Source organism: Rattus norvegicus, chromosome 13 (genome assembly GCF_036323735.1).
Source record: "Rattus norvegicus strain BN/NHsdMcwi chromosome 13, GRCr8, whole genome shotgun sequence".
Lineage (NCBI taxonomy): Eukaryota > Metazoa > Chordata > Mammalia > Rodentia > Muridae > Rattus > Rattus norvegicus.
Genome location: NC_086031.1, coordinates 64,907,086 through 64,931,831, shown reverse-complemented (window position 1 = coordinate 64,931,831; position 24,746 = coordinate 64,907,086). Strand labels below are relative to the sequence as shown.

The 24,746-nt window shown below is 36.8% G+C and overlaps 2 protein-coding genes across 6 annotated transcripts in view; one reads left to right on the top strand and one right to left on the bottom strand.

Moving 5' to 3' along the window:
• The window catches only part of Odr4 (odr-4 GPCR localization factor homolog), a 48,823-nt gene extending 42,564 nt beyond the window's left edge, over positions 1-6,259 (top strand). The window contains exons 13-15 of the transcript XR_005492531.2: positions 2,830-2,888; positions 3,730-3,795; positions 5,229-6,259. The gene's annotated coding sequence lies outside the window, so the exon portion shown is untranslated. The remainder of the gene's footprint in view (positions 1-2,829; positions 2,889-3,729; positions 3,796-5,228) is intronic.
• A 3,707-nt stretch (positions 6,260-9,966) lies between these two features.
• The window catches only part of Pdc (phosducin), a 74,500-nt gene continuing 59,720 nt past the window's right edge, over positions 9,967-24,746 (bottom strand). For 4 of the 5 annotated variants that reach the window (XM_063272041.1, XM_063272042.1, XM_063272043.1 and 1 more), the window contains 3 exons: positions 16,396-16,480; positions 12,993-13,144; positions 10,026-10,944 (listed from right to left, as the gene is read on the bottom strand). In XM_063272041.1, the coding sequence (XP_063128111.1) occupies positions 10,417-10,944; positions 12,993-13,144; positions 16,396-16,456 (741 nt within the window). In that variant the 5' untranslated portion in view covers positions 16,457-16,480 and the 3' untranslated portion in view covers positions 10,026-10,416. 5 annotated transcript variants of the gene reach the window in all.

Genomic DNA, 24,746 nt, shown 5'->3' with positions numbered 1-24,746 from the left:
CAATACTAACCAACCAGAGCTCCCAGGGACTAAACCACTACCCAAAGAGTACACATGGACAGACCCATGGCTCCAGCTGCATATGTAGCAGAGGATGGCCTTGTTGGGCACCAATGGGTGGAGAACCTCTTGGTCCTGCCAATGCTGGACCCCCCCAGTGTAAGGGAATGTCAGGGTTGGGAGGTGGGAAGGAGGATGGATAGAGAGGGGAAACACCCTTTTAGAAGAAGGGGAGAGGGATGGGATGGGGGTTTGTGTCCGGGAAACCAGGAAAGAGAATAACATTTGAAATGTAAATAAAAAATATCCAATAAAAAAAAATCCTCCCTCAAAAGGTAGAGCCTTGATGTGGCCATGACTGAATGACTTATGCATAACAAAGAGAATAAAAAAAATAAATATGGAGCAAAAATAAAAAAAAAACACTAAAATAAATAAATAGATAAATAAACAAACAAAAAAACCCCAAAAACTAAAGAACTAATTGGGGAACACAACCTTCAGTGCTCTTTCCCCCGATCAAAGCATCAGAGCCGTCCCTTATACCTCTGTGCTAAGAACTTGTTCTTGAGGTGTCTTGAACCTGGAGTTTCCCTACAAATCTGGCTAAGTTAGAGAGAGCCAGAGGGAGCAAGCCAGTCAGTGAATCCTTTGGTTTACGCTTCAGTTCCTTCTTGAGCTCCTGCTATGACTTCCCACAAAGATGGGTTGTGGTAATCTAGAAGTGTAAGCCAGATAAACCCTTTCCTTCCAAGTTGCTTTTCAACGTGGCATTTATCACCACAGCAAGCAAACTGGGACACTCCACTTACAACATTTAAGGACTTTTCTAACCCAAGATCCAAACTCTTTCATTGTTGCTCTTGGTAAACAGTTGCAAAGGCCTAAGTGCTGTGTGTTTTTTTACTACACATAACAACAGCTCCACGTCCCAGCACTAACTTATGTGTTATTTACTTTCCCTGTTGCTATGATTAAAATACCCCACAACAAACAATTCAAGGAAGGAAGGGCTTGTAGTTTGAGGGAAGGCATGGTGGAAAGACCATGCATCGTGAAAGGTCAGGTTGCATCAAAACAGTCAAAAATTAAAGGTCAGGCAATTACTACTGCATAAATTCTATAACATTTCATTGGGTACATGCATGTATGAAATTGTATCCAAGGTTTCATGTATCATGTTATCATTTATAACAGTCATTATCATTAGTCATCCTCTATCCTCTCTATACTTAAGAATATGTCTTTCTCTTTAAGGTTGTTTATCTTAGCTTAGTGATAATTACCTTTTAAATTTGCTATTGGCTTTATATACATTTTGTTTTATGTCCCACTTTTCTGTATCATTAAGCTTTGAGTTAATTTCTTTTGTATAGAAGCACCTGGGATCTTTATAAAGTCTGATTAGTCATTACTAACCAGAGCTTCAAAGTAGTGAACTAAATCTTAAATCATGTATGTTTTTGTACTGTTAATCTGATTAGAATTATTTCTACTTAAGGCTTTTACTTAGAAGTGATAATAGTAGTAAAACAACTTGTTTCAAACAGACAAAAATGCACTTCCCTTCTTTCAAGAAGAACAAAATAGAGTTTAAAAGTTCTCCTGGTCTTGTACTGCCACCATTCAAGCTAACAACTTTATAAAGCCTCTGTCTCTTGAAATACTTGAAGAAAGAAATTAAAGAAAGACTTATTGATAAAAATGATATCTGTAGTGTGTATATCTGTGTGAATGTAAGCACGTCCAGGTGCTTACATTACGTAAGAGACGCCCAGGTGCAAGTGACTGTGGGGTCCATGTAGTTAGAACTATAGGTATGGGTTACAGGAACCAGGACACAGACACGGGCGCTCAGAACTGAACTCAGATCCTATGCAAGAACAGTTGACTCTTAACTACTGAACTGTGTCTCTCCAGTCCCTTTTAAGGGAAGCTAGAGAAACAGTATTTGAGGATGTGTATCCAAAGAACTGAGATCCTGCCCTGTAGATGAAAGCTGAGTCTCTAATAACCAAACTATCTCTGATGCTAGGATTTGCAATTATAATATTTAAATAAGATTGTTTTAATTTTTATTCTTATTGTATGTATATAAGTTTTGGACAGTATGCATGTATGTATACTGTGTTTGTGCTAGCAGAGACCAGAAAAAGGTACCATTTTAATGGAATTAGGATTATGATGGTTGTGACCTATCAAGTGGGTACTAGGAACCAAACTCCAAGGCCTTTGCAAGAGCATTGAGTACTCTTCGCTGCTGAACCATCTCTCTAAGACTTGGAACAGATGATTAGTAAAAGTGAAATATAATGCAGAGTCACAGCCTTTTTCTTTGGGAACTTACACAGTTTATTCCGTAAGTCTCTGGAATTCAAGTAACTCAGCAGGTTTAATTTCACGTGTGATAATCGTTAGCTACTAGGAATGAGCCCAGTTCGTTACAGCAGAAGCCCCACAGGAGTGCTAATTATGTGTTGTCAACACTGAATAAATAAGGGAGTTGTCATTCTCAAAATAACTTGCTTAAAATTAAGCTTCTATGTCTTCAAGAATTGAGACTGAAGAATAGGTACTGTGAAAAATAATACGGCCAGAATAAACATACCTGACTTTATGAAAAACGTACTTTCGGAGCATTTTCTCACATAGTATGGCAAAACAAACAAACCAAAAACCCAAAGCCTGAAAGATAAAGAGACTTTAACAGCTTGCTCAGCCATGAGTCTCAAGTATTCATAGATTTTCTTCCCCTAATACTATTGTTAGAATAATGAAAATATGTAATTGAAGGCTTAGATTGGATTTTCTTCTGTTTTTCTCTTTCAGAACTATACCCACTAGATTAGTTATTAGCTTTCTGGATTGAAGCTTTCTCCAGATTTCAGGTAACTTTGTTTTCTTCTGTTCACCCAGTCCTCCTCTTCTTTCTCGTTTTCTCAGAACCGAGACATAGAGCCTAACTGCATTAAGACAGATCGTAGAGAAATCTGAATTTGGTTGGTAACCTATTGTTTGTGTTGGTAACTTTCCGGGAAATAGTATTACCTAATGGAAATAGTGTTGGAGCTAACATTGATAGGCCCAAGGTTAGGATTAAGCTTTGTATCTTATTAACTATATGAGTTTGAGAAAGCCAGCTAACATCTTACTCTTCCATGCCTTCATTCTTGAACAGGATATGTTATAAACAACACTCTACCTCATATATTCTTATAAGTCTTTATATACCATGATGATTGTGAAGTTCTGTAGAGTATTTTTGCTTACTGATACTTGGACATATATTGAATTTTACTTTTCGGATTATAGTGGTGCAGAAGTTACATATATTCACTAGAATCGATTCCTTGAACTTTTGGATTTGACTTTTCCAATCTTGGCTAGCACTATGCAGCATCGTACTCCCTTAGCATATTAGGTGAACTTCCATTCAGCCACTTATTGTCAGGGCTGAACGAAAACATTCGATGTTACATTATGTTCCCAAGCTGCAGTTTTTATTAGGTTAGATGTACTAAGTGCATTTCATTAGGATAGCTGATGATTTGTGTGAGTATGTTGTCCATAGGCGAGGATATTGGAACCCTTGGTCTCTGATTGGCGGTACTGTTTGGGTAGATTTAGGAGGTGTGACCTTGATGGAGCTTTGAAGTATGCCACTGCAGAAAGGTGATATTTCAAAGCCTCCTCCATTTCCCATTTAATCTCTCCGCTTCTTGCTTGTAGATCAAGATGTAAACACTCAGCATCTAGCCCCGGCTGCCATTCTTCTGTTCTGATCCCTCTGGAACTGTAAGCTCAAATAAACTCTATATTCTATAGGTTGGCTTGGTCTCAGTGTTTTATCACTGCAATAGAAAATGAACTAATGCAGGATATGGGTTTTGATGTGTTTGTGGAGAATTATTACATGGTATGTTCAGGAGCATCTTTCTGTGATAACATATAACAAAATTGACTTCGCTATCTGGGCCTCCAAAGCTACTAGCATTCCACAGGATGGATGGCATTGCCTTTATACGACTTCCTTAGAAATCATGAATTTACATATTAGTCAGCTATTATGTTTCAGGAATTTAATATCTTACTTTTCACAAAATGTTTTATCTTCATAAAAGGACAATCAATTTCTTGGGACAAATGTATTTATTCTTAAGTTCAGAGTTTTCTTCTTTAAAGAATCAAGAGTTATTGAAAGAGTGATCTTGAAAACTAAAACGATTAACTACATTTGTCTATTCAACTGTTTTATATACGTTAAAATTTGACTATGTCAAGCTTTCCTTAAGTTTAGTGCTATAAAAATAACAAAATTTGGGGTTATTTGTTGTTGTTTGAAACATAGAAACACTATATCTCTATCTCTATATCTATCTATCTATCTATCTATCTATCTATCTATCTATCTATCTATCTATCTTAGGATAGTCTTGACCTCGTGCTCCCCTTCCTTCAGCTCTACAACCCTGTTAAAGTCATTATTTGAGTACCTCTTACCTCTGCTACCCAAGTTCTGGGCTTATAGACACAAACCACAATATGCCTTTGTTATAAAACTTGCATGTCTTTATGGAAATATTATTCTACTTTAACTGTATTTGTATTTTCTTATTTATTTACTTAGCACACACGTGATGTGTATGTAATGGCATGTGAATGCATGTAGATCTACTTTTGGTACTTGGTACTTTGGCATTTAGTCCTCTCCTACACTGTTGAGATCAGGTCTCTCCTGCCAATTCTGTAATTCTGTTGCATACTTGAAGCTAGCTGGCCCAAAGGAGACCACTTCTTCCCTTCTACTAAGTCTCCTCCCTACCTCTTGTCTCATCATAGGCATTCTGGGATTATATAGGTGCACCACTGTATCTGGATTTTTAATGTGTATTCTGAGGACCACAATCAGATCATTAGGTATCTTCCATGGCAAGATAATAAAAACTCAGAGCTATCTTGATGTTTCCCCCAGCCCCAATGTGCCTCTAATACTTGGGTCAAGTTTCAAGGATTTAGTTAAAGATGACAGTCATAAAAATTACCTTGAGAAATGTTGCTGTTGAGTTTTCATTTAAAAAGCTACTAGTTTCATTAATGGAAGGTACACTGTACATAGCTACTTCACTTTTAGAATTTATAGGTCATCAAGAAAACATTTATATTCCACTATGTTTCAGAATATAATTTAAAGCACCTCACAAACCCAATTCTTTTCTTTTGTTTCACAGATATCCTGAGAAAACCTTCAGCAGTATGATCCAACAGCCTTGGGATTTTCTCTGCCACCAAATCTTTTTGTGAGACAGTCTGGTATCCACTTGATGGTTGGTAGTGTAGTTAGGGAATGATTGCAGTGGTTCTAGTGACAAATTATGGTGTGTTAAATCTCCAGCAATTTAGAAAACAGGAGGTAGAAGTATGCTTTCTATGTCATGGTAAGTGATCATCAAATGGGCATGACTTTTGCCTTCTAGAGAGCACTGGACAATGTCTAAAGAAAGTTTTTTGTTGTTAGAGGAGGGATGTTACTAGCATCTGTTTGACAAAGGTCAGGGATGCTGCTAACTGTTTTTTAGTATGCAGGACAAATCTTCACAGAAACGCCAATAATAGTGAATTTCAGAAATCTTGACATAGGCACAGCCATCAGGATCAATAATGGCATCCAAAGAGACAATGAAGGGTTATCAAGGAGGAAAAGTCACAAGATAAGACTGGGAAGGTATAATTCGTGAAAGAAAGAATTTCAGTTTGAGAATAGTCAGTCATCAGCATTCAGTGTGCCCCAAAGCTGTAGAATCTAATGTGTACAGTGGTTGGGCCATTTTGTCGTAGTTCCGTATCTGCCTTTCAGTACTCTGGAATTTTTTAAAGGACTTCTCTCTTTTGATCTAAATATTGTATGTAAGGCGTTCAGTAAGTTTGAAGGACCCTAAGTGCTTTTGCTAGTCTTACACTCACCTAACTTGGGTAAGGTTAGGCCAAGTTCCATTCTCCACCCACAGGAACATTCCTGTAGAAAATTCTCAGAATGTACTGACTGATGCTTGCTAGCTAATAGATTTAAAGGTCAATATGCTTAGCCAACAAGTTTGTAACCTTGTTGAGGTAACCTGTGTCCCTAAAAAGTATAAAAACTGCTTGTAATAGCCATTCAGGGTTGCCTTCTAGTCACTCACCATGAGGGGCTGATTGAGGGTCGACCCCCCTACCTCACCCCCAACTTGCTGGTAAATAAACCTCTTGCATTTGCATCGAACTCTGTTCTCATGTCTCACTTGGGAGGTCTCCCAGTAGTTAAAACTCACGTACAGTCTTACAAGTCCATTTCTAGAAGGATGTGAGTGCTGTGTTTGCTATAGATGTATCCAACATCTTTATGAATTAGCCTCATATATATATATATATATGAATTGTGCATATATATGCACAATTTATGCCTTTAAATCTATGTAGTATATGGATCCTTTTACTTGGTGTTTATCTATTAATAATGACAAGGAATGTTTAAGTAGTATTTGTATGTTAGGCACTCTTATAGTAACTTTGTGAAGAAGTGAAGTCATCTGTGTTTGACAGGTTTTTAAAAGGTGCAGAAAGATTAATTAGCAAGTACAAATTCACAGATGAATGGATGGATTCAGATCAAGAACTTTGCTCCTGGTGCCCATTACAGTCACCAGCTTCACAATAGAGACATGGAGATACAAAGGTATAAGCAATTATCCTCTGTTTCTTACACAAAGGCTTGTTTTCTTTACCTTGTTCCTTGCTCTCTAGAACTCTGCATGGATATTGCATATTATCAGTAATGTCTTCTGAACGAATGAATAAATTAGCTTTTCAGTTTACAATTCAAATCTACTATTCATTACAAAATTTTCTAGTATTAGATAACAAACAAGTTATCCTTCAGGTCTATTACAACTATTACTTGAATAATTATGTGGCATGATATAACATTTTAAACTTTTTAACTTAAAACTCTTACTTTGGTAAATCAAAAAGACCTCTGAGGTAGATCTGGGAGAAGTTAAGGGTGGAGTTGGGGTGAATGTGATCAAATACATTGTTGAAATTCTCAAAGAATTAATAAATATATTTTTAAATGATCTCTTCTATGGAATTAGTCAACAGATTAAGTGTTTACATGAAGGCGTTTGTAAAGCAGCCTTTTTGCAACAGCAGACTTCAGGCATTCTAGTCAAATCCTGTCTTTTGTGTGACTCCCCCGATGAGTATTCTGTGATCAAAGCTTGCCCTGGCATCCATTAGTCACCTAGTGCTTATGTCGAGAATGGTTGCTGTCATCACTCACTTTCTAAGTTGGTACCACCTAGTTACTTTTGTTTTGACAATGATGGGTTAAATACATTCCTGGGCTTAGTGTGGCTTAAGCTTGCAAGCTGTTTATTCAAAATTAAAACATGGTGGTTTGTTTCCTACAGAGAGGAGCTTTCTTTGGATAGGAATATTTCAAAGCAGTAATTTTGATCTATTGTATCTATTTACCATCAGTCTGTCTGTCTGCTTGCCCGTCTGTCCATCTGTCCATCCATCCATCCATCCATCCATCCATCCATCCATCCATCCATCCATCTATCTATCTATTTATCCACCTTTCTATTTATGCTTACAATTGATGAATGTTTTCCTTCCATGGTTAGCCTTTCTTGCCTCCCTCTGGCCTGCTACCCTGCTTCATTCTGCCATTGAGAATGAATGACTAGATAGCTAATTGCTGGATAAAATGAATAACGGAATCACTAAAAACGGATCCTGCATCTTGTTCTTACACTACTGTTGTATTTTGGGGGTATCTGACCGTCCTTCACCATCTCGCCACCACCCTTTGAAGGTCTCCTTCCAGTCCATGGAATTAATGCCAATCTATAACTAGTCTATTGAGATTTTAGATTTATAAACGTCTCATTTGAGGATCCATGGCTTTTTTTTCAATTTTTTTGATTTTGCTCTTCCTTTTGTTTTGTAGCCAACAGTGTCATTGAACCCCTAACCCTCTCGTCTTGTGTTAGCCTCCTGAGTGCAGGACATGGTACCACATCTGACTTACTTTGCTATATTTGTAAGACCAGTACTTTCTTAGTAGAGAATTCTGTAAGAGATGAATACCTTTTCAGCCTCTACTTGATACAAAATATGTTGACCTGTTTTTAAAGCTTCTTGCTTATATGTAAACATCATACATGGCCCTTCTTGTTCTTCCTCCACTTGATATCCCTATTGTTTAGAAACCTAGAAGCAAGCCATATGGTGTTGAAAATGCTTTCCCCAATGTATAATGAGGAACTAATATTCAGGATTTTAGATTCATGAACAAAAATATTCCTTTACAGACAAAACTATGTTGGAGGCCAGTCAGCATAAACTGGTCATTGCAAGTAATTCCTACGCATCTGTTCATCGTGAATACATACGCCAGTGGCAGACTTTCTGCCTTCTTTTCCTTTCCTATTCTTCGTTTCCTTTTTTCTTTTCTTTCTCTACTTGATATAAAAGATTCTAGAGTCTAAAGAAAGACAGAGGTGGAGACGTCAATCTAAGAGTTAACTGAAGGAGATGACCTAGACTGCGTATTTAGAGAAGTCAAGGAAGGGCTTTGAAGGAAGTGACAGTTGGAGAGGAGGGGTGTGTCAGTATGTTGCCAGAAGCCAGGGGAAGTAACTCACAGAGAGTAGTTTATGTGTTTATGGGAATTTGAATAAAATATGGACTAAAAGTTGCCCCGTAAACTTGATAAGAGATTTCAATTGTACTAAAATTACTTGTCAGAGTCCCACCAGTAAGATATGAGAGAGAGAGAGAGAGAGAGAGAGAGAGAGAGAGAGAGAGAGAGAGAGAGAGAGAGAAACAAGCATTGTAGGACGTCTTCTCCTTTAAGAGTTGTAACATTCAAGGAAACCAGAGATATGGGTAATAGGTTAAAATTTTAAACTGTAGATGGACATACTTTAAATAGTGGGTACTATGTCAATATTTCAAAGCTAATATTACTGATGCACAGAGAAAAGGGGCAGAGAGTGCAGAGGAGAGAGGCATAACTACAGAAGAGAACTTGTGGTGCCCGTGGGAATGAGCGCGTACTGCACAGCCGGATCCACTTGCTGGAGACACCTGGGTAGGCGCTCCATCCATGACACAGTAGACCAGGTTTACGTGAGGTTGTGATGGTAGAAAGATGAAGTACTCAGCAGATAACGTCCGAGAAATGATTGGAGTCCTGGATGAGTGAAACAGTTTAAGGGACAAGGAAAGCTGTAAGCTAGTTGCTAAAATGGCTAGAGACCAAAGCTTCAAATACTTGCGTGTTTAACCCATGGGCTGCCAGGCATTAACGTGCTCCAAACACCTCACAAGGACTCTGTGTCTGGATGCGTTCAAAGCACCGTTTCTTCCGTTGTTCACCATGTTGCTTTAGCCCTCGCTCACCATTATCTTTTTATTCTGAGTTAGACACCGTTCATCTCTCTCTTTCCAGGTAACTTATGCTAATTTCTGGCTTCTTATACTTTACTGCTGTATTTTATTTTGCACTTCCGCGTCTGTGTGAGGGAAGTCAATTTTCCAAAAACTTTTTTGTTTTGTTTTTATTTTGTTTTTGCTTTTTGAGACGGGGTTTCTCTGTGTAGCTCTGGCTCTCCCTAGAACTCACTTGCTACATCAGACTGGCCTCGAACTTACAGAGATCCACTCACCTCTGCTTCCAGAGCATTGGGTTTTAAAAAGAAGGTGCGCTCCACCACTACCGGCATTTTTTGTTTGTTTGTTTGTTTGTTTGTCTGTGTTTTGGACAAGCTCCCAAATACTTTCAAGAAAACTAAAAGCTAAAATCCTACTCTTTTTTCCTCTTCATCTTGTTATATTGTTTTAAAAATGAAAACAATACTTTTCAGATGCAAATTGGTAGTTATTGGACACTAATAAATGAAACCATTTTAATTTTTTAAAGCTTTATGAAGTTTTTAAGTCCTTGACTCACGGCAGACTTTAGACAGACTATTTGTTTCTTCATAGGACTTTATTCTTATCATACAAACCAATTTATAAGTAGCATTCAGCCTCAAAAGCCCAAAAATAAATGCCAAGGGGAAAAGGAGGAGTAAAAAGCTAACACGGAACTGGAAAGGGATTTTTACAATGACCTAATGTTGACATCACCCACCTCCTCTGTTCAGTAGTTATTTGCTCAGAACCACAATATTTTTTGCAGTAAAATATTATCTCAATTTGAATAATTAGTACTAAAAATGCTATTTACATAATTTTAGTGTCCCCTCCCCAATTTGAGTTGGCCTGACTGTATTTAGTGTTTGCTAAAGGAATATAGATACTACCAAAAAAACCATCGATGTTCACTGTGCAAAGGATAGTCACGAGATACTGCACCGTGCGTGCTTACTCGATATCTTCATCTTCCGTGTTGGTCTGCCCTAGGTCATGTATCTCTCTTTCTGGTAGTAAGCCATATTCATTTAGGAAAGACTCCACATCCGCAGCGAAAAAATCTTCGGCAAATTGTTCAGCGACACTAATAAAATTGCTTATGAGCTCCCCACCTTTGTATACGAGCAATGTCGGGAGTACGTCTGAGGAAAAGCGGTCCCCAGCTCCAGTATTCGAAGCTCTTATTTTACAGAACTTGACCATTGGGTATTCTGCTGCAAGGCATTCTAAACTGCTGTTGAGTGCGTCACAGCCCCTGACACCATCCTCGTAAATGTTAACCACGATGGTGGTGACCTTCTGCTCCTTTTCGATGGTTTCCAGGAATTGCTCCCCTGTTTCCAGCTCATACACAAACCCATACCTAGGCCCAAAGCTCAGCTTCTGATGCATATCCTGCATGCACTGTCTGCGGTATTTGCGAAGGCAACCTTCATCTTCTTTGTCCTGATGAATTAGTTCATATTCTTGAATGCTCATCTGAGAACGCATGAAAGAAATAACAGAGATAATTCGGTGAGGAAAAGTTTCATCTTTAGGTACATCAAACGCAATCTCAAGTCTAGAAGCTTTTACTTGTTGACCTCTCTGCTTAGACCACGCCTTACCTGCTTCTAACACAACCTTTTCGTTTAAGCACTGGCTCAAAGGCCACTTCCAGGACCCATACCCTACACTTCATTCTGTTTTTATTTTCATCGAAATAAGTACCGTGGGAGCTTGTGTTAAATATTTGATTAACTAATTAATTAATTAATGTTCAGTGTCAGCATTTTTTTTTTCTGAGTATGGGCACTACCCAGATTTGCTGACTCAGAACCTGTAAGGGTGAGGCTGAATTGTCTGTGTTTTAACAAGTCCTCTGGGTTATTCTTTACCACTGGGCTACATTTTATTGTGGTTAGAACACCAAATTACCTTAATACCCTTTCATAATATGGACTCCATTATTAATATATTCGATAGACAATTAATCACCTCTTACTCTCAACCAAGATAAAAATAGACATAAAGGAGTGATGCAGTCTAGTGTCATGCGGCTTGCTCAAAGGTGTGGAGCAGCCCAGAAACTTGGAAGCTGGCATCCTGGAACTCTTGACTGACTGTTTTATGTTACTTGTTTCTGCATCTTAATTTCCCAATTCTTTTTCCCTGCCAATATACCCTCTCACCCTCTTTTCTTCCTTTGTTCCTTTGTGTCTCATCTCTCTTTCTTTTGATATGGTCTTGCTCTGTAGCCCACGCTAGACTAGACCTCAAAGGTCCTCCTACCTCAACCTCCCAAGTACCACCATGTGCCATCATTCCAAGGTCTCTTTCCTATACAATAATTTCTCTACGTTAATATCATTTAAATTTCACTCTTTCAGTCCTAATATTATTAAATGTTCTGTGTAATTCTTAAGTTGCCATTGTAGTTTTGCTAGCTCAAGCAACCAAGCCGCATGAATAGTGGTTTGGAGACACATCTGAGCATTCCTGTCAGAAGTTGTTCTGTTTATACATGGAGGCATGGATACTTAGGCATACAGACACATTTCTGAAGTTTAACCAGTACAAAATCTTCAAAGCTAACAACTCGGGTTTAATACTATTTTTGTTTTTAAATGCTTTTAAAATTTATTTTTCCCTTCATAATCTCCTTAAAACAAATGAAGTCATTCTTAGGATTCCTCAGTTTGGAAAATGTAATTGTCTCATCCACACTACATGAGTACTCAGAGAAAGAACCAACTTCCGTCTCATACCCTTAAACTGATCTTTATCACTACCATGGTCTGAAGCCATGGGCCAGGGTACATTTCCGTTCATAGTCTCTTAACTCAGAACACTCCCAATATAAACTGATTTGGTGGTGAATAATCACTAGAGTGATTCCCTACACATGAAAATCTCTTAATTGCTTCCTTTATTATCACCATTAATCTTGTCATATAAATATCTCTATGCTATTTATGGAGATTTAAAAATGAACTAAATTTTTAAAGGAAATAAAAATACTGATATTCTACCAATTTAATATTTGATAATCTCCATCAACATGTTTTAGAGATGATCTTTGATTCTATCTCTTTATGACACAGACACACACATTGATAACTAAAACTCTCGCAAAGTTGTTTTTTCTTCTGCCTATCTCCTTCCCTCTTTTCCCAGGCAATCCTATTCTATTAATCTGTTAACATCCTCAACCCAGTGAACGTCTCTCCTTCTCTGTACATGGATTCGCCTATAATCATGCAGGAGCAAAGCACACAACAGTGTCGTTTGTTGCCCTAAAGAATGGAATAGTTCATATAATTTAAAGTTCTATATTTTGTTTTCTCACTTTTCTACACTTCCTGTACAACAGTTCATATATTCATAATCCATTTTTTGATGCCTATGTGTTTCTTAGTACAGAATACCTCAGTCATTGTATTCACTTTATACTACAAGGAAAGCATTTCATAATGCTTTAATGTGATTCTCTTGAGTCACTTAGACTAGAAAAGACAAAATTTATAATTAGTCTTCCCTCCTCTTACCTTTCTGCTCATTCTTTCTTTCGAGTCTTTGTCATCTCTGCTCTGAGGAGAGGACATTTGTCTGAGGATCTCCTTCTTGCTGGGTGGAATTGAATCACCATCTTCACTTTCTAATTTAAACTTTCTCCAGTCATTTATTACTCCTTTGGGTCCTGAAATAAAATTTTAAACATTTTTTTTCTCTAAATTCTCAAAAATACTGCTTACATAGGCCGGAGAGATGGCTCAGAGGAATTGGCTGTTCTTTCAGAAGTCCTCAGTTCAATTCCCAGAAACCTCATGGAGCCTCACAACCACCTATAATGAGATCTGGTGCCCTCTTCTGGCATGCAGGCATACATGAGGGTAGAATTTATGTATATAAACATATATATATATATTCATATATGTTATACTTTATTAATGTTATATGCTATATATATAATATTATGTTATATTAATAGAGCTACCCATTCTAAAGCTTAGTCTTGTCTCTCATTAATATAGTATTCTACATTTGTGTATTCTTTCTCATACTGTATATCATATTGTATATGAATTTATGTTTATATATTATATATATGAATCTTTAAAAATACTGTTTACACAATTGAAATTTGTGTAAGTGTTGACATGAGAAAACTTGTCATCCTCTGCACCAGAAACAAAAACAGTTGTTTAGGCTTAAAATATTATTTTCCAGACTTCATAAAAAATGATTTCCAAGATTAGCTTTATTAGATGGCCAAGACTGTGGTACAGAATCATTTTGAAACATCTGTAAAAGTAAAAATAAAAATGATGTGCTTTGAACCATTCACAAAGGTTTAGAGGTAAAAATATTTAAAAATTGGAATATAAAAAAGCAACCAGAACTTTAGAAAACCAGCACTCACTACCTAAGAAAGATGCTTTTGTAGTAGATGATCATGGGCTCTATGTTGTTAAAGGAGGCTGGAGTTACTGGAGGAGCAACACCAGCAATGGCACCGAACCCAACCTGTGGGAAACAGCATCTGAGTTCAGCTGATGAAACTAAAGTGGCAGCTGTTATTACACAACCAGTCAGTCCCTGCTGAGAGCCCAGGACTCACTCAGAAATACAAAAGGAAAAATTCAAGTAGAGGCCCAGGGATATCACGCAATTGTTGCGTGCTTTCCTTATATGTATGAGGTTCTGCCATACCACATGGAAAAAAAATCAGTGAAATCACATATTTGGAGTTGCAACATTTGGTTCTTGAGCAATAATGCTTTGACAAAAGTCTTAAATTCTTGGAACCATGCAATATTAATAGAGCTACCCATACTAAAGCCCAGTCTTGTCTCTCATTAATATGATATTGTACATTTGGGTGTATTCTTTCTCTCTCACATGTATGTCATATTGTATATTACTTTATAATAAGGATTGTATAAATAAAATAAATAAAATAAATAAAATAAATAAAATAAATAAAAATAAAATAAATTTAAACAAAGTCTTTACAGCTGATTTTATTATTTCAGGCAACATTTATTTTTATTTTTATTTTTATTTTTGTACTGTCCTTGGGAAGAGCAGCAAGTGCTCTTAACCACTGAGCCACCTCTCCACCCCAAGAGTCATCATCCCTTCCTCTTCCTTTTCTTTTCAATATGGAGCACAGTAAATTATTATGAATGTCCATACAATCTAGTTAGTTATTACTGATAGGTCGTATTGTTTCCTCATTTTTTTCTATCACATATGATGTTGAATGAGGCAGCTTATAATCAATTTTTATCCTATCTGTCAAGTGAAAAGCAAAATGCCTCATTGAAGGATGTGCCTCTTCCTGGGGGGTGATGGTACCAACTGCCTTTGCAGAGGTCAAACCACTTTGCACTCCTCCCATTGCTTCATTCAGAGGATGTGTTAAGCTTACAGGTTTCTACTGTGGAAGAAAAATGCATCTCTCAAAGTTATGTCTGTGTCTCTTTTTAGGTTATTTTTCTCTGCAAATCTTTGGGTCACTCTGATGGTTAATATTGACCATCAATTTGCTATGATCTATAATCATTTAAGAGATAGGCCACTAAGCATGTCTGTAAGGGTTTTAGTTGAGTTAATTGAGGTGGGAAGACAAATCTTAACTATGGGCGTCACCATTCCATGGTCTGAGGTCCTGGAGGAAGGTGATAAAGCATTACCATTCCTTTGGCTCTGCCTCTTGTGTGTGGATACAATGGACCAGTTGCCTCAAGTGCCTGGTCTTGACGACCCCGCCATAATGGATTGTACCTAGAACTGTGAGCAAACATGAACCCTACCTCCCTTAAGTTGTTTATATCTGGATATTTTATCACAGTAACACAAAAGCATACCAAGTATCTAGTACATCCACTATTGTATTTGGTTGCTGTTTGGTTTCTTATTATTTGTAGAAACTCTCAATTTGTTGCCTATTGGATTGTACATGATTCTCCTAAGCATGTTAAGTTTTTCCCTTGATATTTTCTTCTGATAACTTTTTCCAGACAATGGGTGTTTCCTTTGTTTCTTTCCCTTTCCTTTTCTGTGCATCTGCTTCTTCTCTTCCTCCATTTACTTCCTTCGCTCTGTCCCTCCTCCTGTAACCCCTGCTTCCTTCCAGCCACCCAACCTATCTTTTCTCTTACAATTTCTTTGATTGTTTCATACTTAGAAAGATGCTTTTACCATAGCTGTTATTAAATAGATTCCCATATACTTATTCTAGTACTGGTGTGGATTCATTCAAACCCGTGACTGAATTCAAAGGTTCCAATCCATGCCTGCAGATATGGGACGGAAGAGTGACATAGATTCTGCCAAGTCAAAAGGCTTCTCAATGTAAAACTTAAGTCATCGTACCTAACACCTTAGCTCTTGATATATATATATATATATATATATATATATATATATATATATATATCCAAATACAATTCAACAAGTTAAGAATAGCTCCTTAATTAAATGATGTTTTAGATATATATTCTGGGTTCAGATTGATTCAAGCATTGTTTATTAGACTCTTGCTTTTTTCACATTCAAAATGCTAAAATTAAGTATTACTTTTGATCACTAATATATATTAATGTAGAGTGTACTAAGGATGGCTCTAGTGGGCACAGACAGGAGGATTGGCAGAATAGAACGGACCTTATTAAATTGTAGATAGAGGAGTCTTATGATACCACGGTAGCAGGAAATTATCAACAATTGTTTTTTTTTTTAAAAACTCTTTGATACTGAATTAACAGATAACTGATCTTGAGCCATTTCATTTTAAGCTAATTTATTTAGTCAAATGTTTTAAAATGATTCTTCCTGATTAGATGAAGATATTACTTAAACTCAGTAATTTTCTCTGTAAGAACAGGACATATTTCTAGATTTAATATTACTTCAATAGTTATGTTTTCTCTGTACTTCAGTTACCTGTGTGTGTGGCCTGTCCTTCAAAATCTTCCTCTAAGCTTTGGCTTGCGGCTTCTTCCATTTTATGGGTTGTGTTCGGTGTAGTCTGTATGATGAAAAAAGAATCAGTAAGGCTGATAAGTCATGGAATACACATGCAAGCACATACACATCCTTAATACTTGTGCATGTATTTATAATCCCCTGATGTCACCCTTGAGGATTAAGGGTTTTCACTATGGGACAGAGTGCTTTAAATGTTTCTGTCTGCAGTATAAGAGGACATTGACCTAGCAAGTACTACTAAAAATATTTGTATCATTTGTGGTTTGTATTTTGAAGGTTTATGTTTTCATTTTGGGTTTAGGCACTTTGATGAACACTATTGATTAATAAATTCCTTAATTTTATTACTTCTTGTCAAAAGATTTCATAAGGCTCTACACCAAAATCTCATACAATGAAATATTCGAATTGGTCGCATGTTTGCTGTCTTAGTGTTCTGTTGCTGTGAATAGACACAATGGCCAAGGCAACACTTATGAAACGAAAGCATTTAATTGGGGGGGTTGCTTACAGTTCCAGATGTTTAGCCCATTATCATCATGGCTGAAACGTGCAGACAGGTACTGGAACAATAGCCGAGAGCTACATCATGATCCATTGGCAGAACGATAAAGAACCTTGGCCTGCCATGGGCTTTTGAAACCTCAAGGCCCACTCCTAGTGACACACTTCTTCCAACAAAGCCACACCCACTTCAACAAGACCACACCTCCTAATTATTCTAATCTTCCTCAAATAGTGACACGCCCCTTTGATGCCTAGGCATTCAAATATATGAGCATTGGGGAGCATTCTTATTCAAAGCACCACACTTACTATAGGACATGCATTTTCCAAGTACCTCATGTGACAAATTTATTTAATGCTCTCCTAGCTCAATGTTGTAGGACATAAGTAATTCTGTTTTAACAATGTGGAAGCTTGAGGAATTTGATTATTTGTCAAGCATGGTTAGTACAGGATTTTAGCCTAGACTATTTGACTTTGGGGCCTACTGTTATCCATCACACTATTAAAGTAACCAATATAGATTCTTTCCCCCCATAATTTGAAGAGTACAGTGTACTTAAAGGGGGAAAAAGATATCCTAAGAAACATTGCTAATCAATACTTAACATCTTTCAATGCTAAAGAGTGAGTTTTGATGAAATGATTGCCCACCAAACAAAGGAAAGTAGATAGTTAATGTATGTATGTATGGTTTCTCATTTGAACAAGGAAGGCTTTTAAATAAGCTATTACAATTCTGGGATATTTATGTAGTTATGAGTATAATTAAGACTGGCGAATTTGTAATAATATACAGAGAAGTAGTTGGTGTTCAAACTCCATGAGGTTGTGCAATTTCTGTACATTTGCAATTAGAAATATTAGATTTATTTAGCTATTTAAAAAGTGAATTTCAATATTTTCATTAATTAAACAGAACTTCAGAAAAAGAAAAAATAAAAGGGAAATAAGTAAATACTGTTGGTTTAAGAAAAATATAATGACTAAAATTAATTAAAACCATTTTTATTTCTAAAGGATAATGAACTGGTTTTGCCTCAAAGTAAAAGCAAAGAATAAAGAACTTGAAACATAGTTTCTTATATCAATAGCCCCTTAATTTCTAGAAAAAGTGGCAATTAACCTTTACTTCTACAAGAGTAGATTATTAATTTGGCTAGCTACAATTCTAAATACACATGTATAAATATAAGAATATTTAAAATAATTGTACTTCAAATGGTGAAGAGACAGAACTATAGCTCCCTTCTTGTTTTATTTTCTAATAGCTTGTCAATCTAGTAGAGAAGATTATTCATTTTAAGTTAATTGATTGGATTGGTGTATACATAGACTAGACTGTTGGACAGTTCTCTGGGGTCTGGATTCTGTTAAAAACAAAAATATTTTAGTAAGTTGTCATCAACGCTAACATGTAAGTCAACTGGACTGCCTTTCTTTGAGCTAGAATATAAAAATTAACAAATTTTTCTATGTTTTACTGCCAGAAAAGTGTAAACAAATTAGAAGAAAAATATTGAAACATGGAAATGTTTGTTTCTAGTGTTCACGGCCTCTGTAGAAGACAGCATGAAGAGAATATTACTCATTATTGATGGGTTTATCTATATTCATAGTAATTTCCCCTCTAACTGCCTCCTCTAGGACTTGCTAGTTATCCCAAATAATCTATCACATTTTATTTACATTGCCACCATATAAGCAGTTACATTGATATTCAAAAATAATGTATCCTGGCATACAGAAAATAAATATTTTCTAAACAAGACATGAACAATTACAATACCAGTTACCGTATCAATTGTAAAATGGGGGAATATCATAAGGCCCCACCCCTAGATGAAGAGCTACAGGCAATTAATGACGGCTAAGACAGGAAAAAATTAGTCTTTTACAGGGACAAGTCCCCTGATACATATCACTAAATTGATTTAGTAGGTTCTAGGTATCTATCTCTTTGTGACCTGTCTGTCTATCTGTCTGTCTGTCTGTCTGTCTGTCTGTCTGTCTGTCATCTATATCTATCTATCTATCTATCTATCTATCTATCTATCTATCTATCTATCTATCTATCTATTTATCTATTACAATTAAATAATAAGAGCCCATGAAGCTGAGAGGAAATGAGGAAACATAGGAACCAAAAAGGGGAGAGTACAGGGTTAAAATGATGTAAATGCAATAATTATGCATGAAATTCTAAAAAAAAAAACAAAAATGTATTTAAAAGAAAATAAACGTCTTATTTTCCTGTTGTATAAAATAAAATGTATTTTAAGTATTTTTAATTAAAAAAATCAGCTTTTGAGCCAAGCGGTGATAGTGGATGCCTTTAGTCCTAGCATTCAAGAGGCAGAGGCAAAGGGATCTATGGGTTCTCAGTCAGCCTGATCTACAGAGTGAGTTCTAAGACAGCTAGGGCTATACAGAGATGCCATATTTGAAAAAAAAAACCAGACCAAACCAAAACAACAACAACAAAATCAACATTTGGCATGAAATGATGTTATGAGTAATGGTTGATTTCTAAGTAACTGATATTATTACAAGCTTTTGGATGGCAATGAGAATGTTTTTATGTGGCTGGAAATTGATGTTAAAATGGAGCAAGAAGACAGAAAACACATGTTGACTTCATCAACATTTGCTGTCTGAATTACTGTGGTTTTCATCTTAGGGGACAGAAGGGTTATTGCATTTTTCATCTTACCAAGATGTAAAAGTCAGTGACCCGGCTTCTCTTTAATGTTGGGCTGTTAGAAAGTGTTTCTTCGCTTACTGCTTCCTTGTTTGTTGGTTTTGAGTTAGGATCTTAGGCATCCCAGGTTAGCCTGGAACTTAGCCTGTATCCGAGAATTATCTTGAACATTTGATCTTCCTGTCTTTAACTCCCCTTGAGTGCTGTGATTTCAAGCTGGGCTAGTACACTTGGCATATAAATTGAGACCAGGGCTTCTTGTATACTAGGCAAGCCCTCTTCTGACTGAACTATAACTCCTATTACACTTATTTAATTAATAAAAAATTTATTAACTAACTGTGATAGAACCAAAGAACTACTTCCATTGGTCCACCTTTTTGTATATGTGCAAGTTTGTAGGGTGTGTGTGTGTGTGTGTGTGTGTGTGTGTGTGTGTGTGCGCGCACATCAAAGGGTGTGCACTTGCTTGTGAGGGTACCTTTGTGGAGGCGCAAGTTGACATGAGACTGTTTTTCTTTTATTTCAGTTGCTTAAGTATCCTTATGCTTGGCCTTTCTCTGCCCAATCTCCCTCACACTGCTGACATTAGATGTCTACCACCACTGCTAGCTTTTTGATTAAGTGTGCTCCAGGGATTCGAACTCATGTCATCAGACTTGTGCAGCAAGCAAGCATGGATTCATCTCTCCAATCTGTGAGGAGCTGTTATTTAGTAAGGTGGCTGAAACTAGCAAGTGTGAGGTGGATAAAATCCATAATTTCCTGTTTGCTCTTTACTGGTGCAAGAAAGCTGGATTTCATACCATGCCCTGTGTTCCATGGGAGTCACAGTGCATCCAATCATCCTTGTCGCTCCTCCTGCTCTCCCTTTTCTTCCATTTTTTTTGTCATATGTCTCCTACGTGTCTACTTTGGTGTTCCAAGGTGACTGTGAGCTAATCTGATCAACTAAGCCAGGCTAATGTTCTCACCAATATTAATGTGTTCATTGAGATATTTAACCCCTGCCACAAATATCTTCCCCAGTGTCATACTGGGCTCCTGTAAGAAAGCATTTTGTATTTCTCAATAAAACAAGCAACTGGTTGATTTCATGTGAAATAGGCCTGACAACACCATGTCAGGTCGTGTGAGAACTACTAGGAACTCTTCTTTCAAATCAGAAAGACAGAGGTAATTATTCCCCAAAGCCATATTCTCCTCTGTTTGCCAGTCCAGCGCACTGTTCTGACCTTAGACTTGGAGGAGACAGCGGTAGTGGAAAGTGTGCTCTTAGGCCAGTAGCATCACACAGGAGAGTTTATGCCTCATCGCTGTGAATCTCTAAAATCACCCTCTAATCTATTTGCATGTATCTTTTCCTCAAAAGAAGAATGTGATTTCCTGTGGACCACGTATCTAAATGCTTTGAATGGGAGTGTACGTAGTGTGTTAGCACTTGAACACAGATTGAAGTCTAGCTCTGCTAACCCTTAGCTATACGACCTTGGGCAAATCACTAAAACTATTTGCTTTAGTGTTTCATTCCTAAAACTGAGAGTAATAACTGTATCTATTTCAGAAAGTGTATGGTGAATAAATGCAAGGAATTATGTAAAGTGTATAGTATTTATTATTGGTCACTTAAAACGTTTTAAATAAAAACCAGTTTGTTAATTAGTGAATAAAAAATGAAGCCTAAATAAAAATAATAATTTATATAGTCAACTAAATCTAAATTTTAAGAGTCAATACATATATGTTCTGCTTATATATAATTGTCTTTCCTAGCAAAGATCATGTATGCATACGTATGTACATGCACACATCATACATCTTTCCCCTCTGCTATTTTGTACATTCCTATTCCATTGCTGACTGGGGGCTTTGTAACAGTACTTTGATTTTTATTTCATAAGAATATTTGCTGCAAGGCATTTGAGAACATACAAAATGAAACATCAAAATCTTGAATTGGGGAATATAGCAGAGTAAAATGAACATGGAATGGAGAAGAGGAAATAGGAATGTTGATTTAGGTGGGATGTGACACGATTATTCTCTCATGAGAATTTATGGTTTTGCTAATTGTCAAGTGATTGGTTTCCCTTTCTGGGTTAATGCCACAGTGCCTCATACAGCTGGCACTCATACTCCTCCCTGCATTTCAGCTCACGAATGAACTAGGCCTTTACTCAGAGCAAAGACACCCAGTATTTCTGTTGCTACCATTAGTTATCCTAGTCGTTAATTTGGCGATGCGTGAGCCTTTACAGTTCACAGTTACCATAATGAGAGTTTTCTTTAAAGACAAATGACTACAAGCACGACTGGAATATAAGGCAGTTTAAAACAGCAACAATCAATACGAACACTGAGCCTAGCGAGTGGTGGAAACTCCACAATTGCTACTGTACTCTTCTTTGCATGTAAAGCACACCCTTAGCTCATACACTACCGCTCTCCCGCAGACCCTAGACAGTTCCTGACACCTGATGGAAGGCGTGTGATGGAAACTTAGACATCGGATGCTGTGAGGATGTTCCTAGCTTCTTCCCCACTCTGTACATAGTGTCGCCTTTTGAATGCATGAGCCTGGGCAGGAGGAAGGAGTGGGATGACTTTTGGATGCCAGGAACACATGGGCAATAGCAGATTTATATCTGTCAACCTGTTGTATTAGCAAAACTTTTACTAAATATGAGCTTTCAGAGTTAAGATGGGATTCAATATGAGCTTCGCTCTCATGGTCTTTAGACATTCTCTTATTCTGGAGAGGATAGAAGTATCACAGCCATCCAAGAAGTCTACGGCAGCTGTCTTTCCTGGTTATACATTTTTAGTAAACCCATTTAGCTTCAGGATATATTGCTTAACTCTATTATGAATATTACAGTCCTCCAGACACTTTGATAATAATGTAGCATAAAATCTACTTGCTAAGCAAAATATTTGGTCAGAAATGGACAATTCTCAATTTGATGAATTAGATGATCTGTGGAGTAAATTATACAATAATGTGATTTCATGTATCATGTATAATGGATATATTTGCATATATTCTCTTAAAATGAATGCTAGTTAAAAGCTGTTTGTAGTTAATAAAATAACTTCATTTTTAAAGCAACGGGGAAAACACACTAAACTCATTTTCATTACCCAAACAGCAAAATTGGGGCAAGGTAGAAAGAAAATGAAATTAATCAAAAGAAAATTTTCACATAACTTAGCAAATCCCATCAAGTTCTCAATATTTGTTTAAAGAAACATCACTTCAATCTCTTCAAGGTTTTAGAAATTTGAAGTAGATATTTTTATCTCTATTTTAATGTTTAAAAAAGAAACAACAGCCTGAAATATGTTGGGTTATCAAAAAGCCTTAAAGCACACTTTTGACTGTGTTACTCAGTGGTCTGCAATGCCTTAGTATTAAGTGAAAAGGCTTTAGTATTGAGTGACATGCTGCTTTCTGTGTGCTGAGAGCCAAATTCTCAAACACAAAGTGAAAGGCATGGCCATTTCTTCCCTTCAGTTCTTCTCGCATTCAAAGGAAAACTGAAGAATTTAAAGTTTCAGAATTAATTCCTCATTTGAGGATTTATATCAAGTACGCAGGACATCAGACTCACACTTTGTCTGAACTTTGATTAACAGAGGTTGATAATGCAAATGGCTTTAAGAGGGAAATAAATACAGTATGTAATTGTCTTTAGAGCATACTTGATGTTAGTTGGAAATATTTGAAAATAACACAATAACCTATGAACACCGAAGTCATTTCCCCCAAGACAAATTTCTTTTAAAAATGTATTATCAAAAACATTACTTGTAGACTCACAGTTTGGGGTCTCTGTTCCTGGAGTCCTAGATTATGTCCAGTGGGTGAGAATCTCTGTCCACTGAACTCCTTTGAACTTGGACAGTTTTAAGCTCAGATTTAAGATCCCTGGATACTGATGACCCTTGCAGAAATAGCTCTGAGCTCGTAATAGGATTGCCGTAAGAGAATTAACAAAGCACACTGCAATAATAGCAGGGCAAAACCAACCAGGACGCCCAGAGCTGGCAGCCCCGTGCTTAGTACAGTCTTTATCCACCTCTTTCTCTGTCATTTGAGAGAATGCCTTTCTTCACTTCTGGCATCTATTTTTAGAAATTTCTTGCCATTTTCTAAAAGACAAAGAAGCCATTTTCCTGATTATTAAAGTTCCCTTAGCATGTAATATGTATTCTCGATATCATCTGCCACAGTACATTTCTTTCCTCTTGAATTTGCCAGCCAGCTAATTTCTTTTCCTTTTGTTCTTTGAAATGTTCTCTTCACCGAAATCTTTTACTTCTTGCAGCAAAATCCACAAAAGCTTGATTGGTCTTCAGTAACACTAATGTAGCCATCTGATTGTGTCTTCTTTGCAACTTATCAGTCTTTCTGAGTTCTTTCTTTCTTCCACTGTTTTGAGCATTCCAGTATTCTTTCATGTAGCATTTTTTAAAAAAACTGAACATTTAGTAAATGGCAATTTATTAACTACTTGCCTTTCACAGGAGAATACTTATGAGACGGTCACATTGCCTTTAAAAATTAGATGGTTGATTTCAGAGTTGTCAGTTTATAGTTTACAGTTCTCAACAGGTATCCTGCATATCAGATATTTACATTACAAATAATTCATAGCCCACACTGTAGCACAATTACAGCTATGAAATAGTAATGAAATAATTTTATGGCCAGGGCACACTGCAATATGAGGAACTATATTAAAGGGTCACATCATTAGGAAGGTCGAAGACCACTGCTTTATAGGGTGCACTTGAATGTGTAGGAGACAGCAGTCATTTTTCCTTTCTAAAATATTATGATAAATATGCATCCATTATTTGTCCAATAGGCACATTCAGAGTAGATAACTGTTAAGCACGCTATTGGTAGGCAATAGAAAAAAAAATGGACCAATGCCATTATCTCTAGAGGTCTAATGGTGAAAAGGGCAGTAAAAAGATAATCATGACCCCCGAAGAATGACTTCAGGACCAAGACCAGAGTTAAGACAAACTTTTCTGCTCCAAGTGACCTGCCTGTTGGACTCAGGACACACAAAGGCAAAATTCCTCTGGG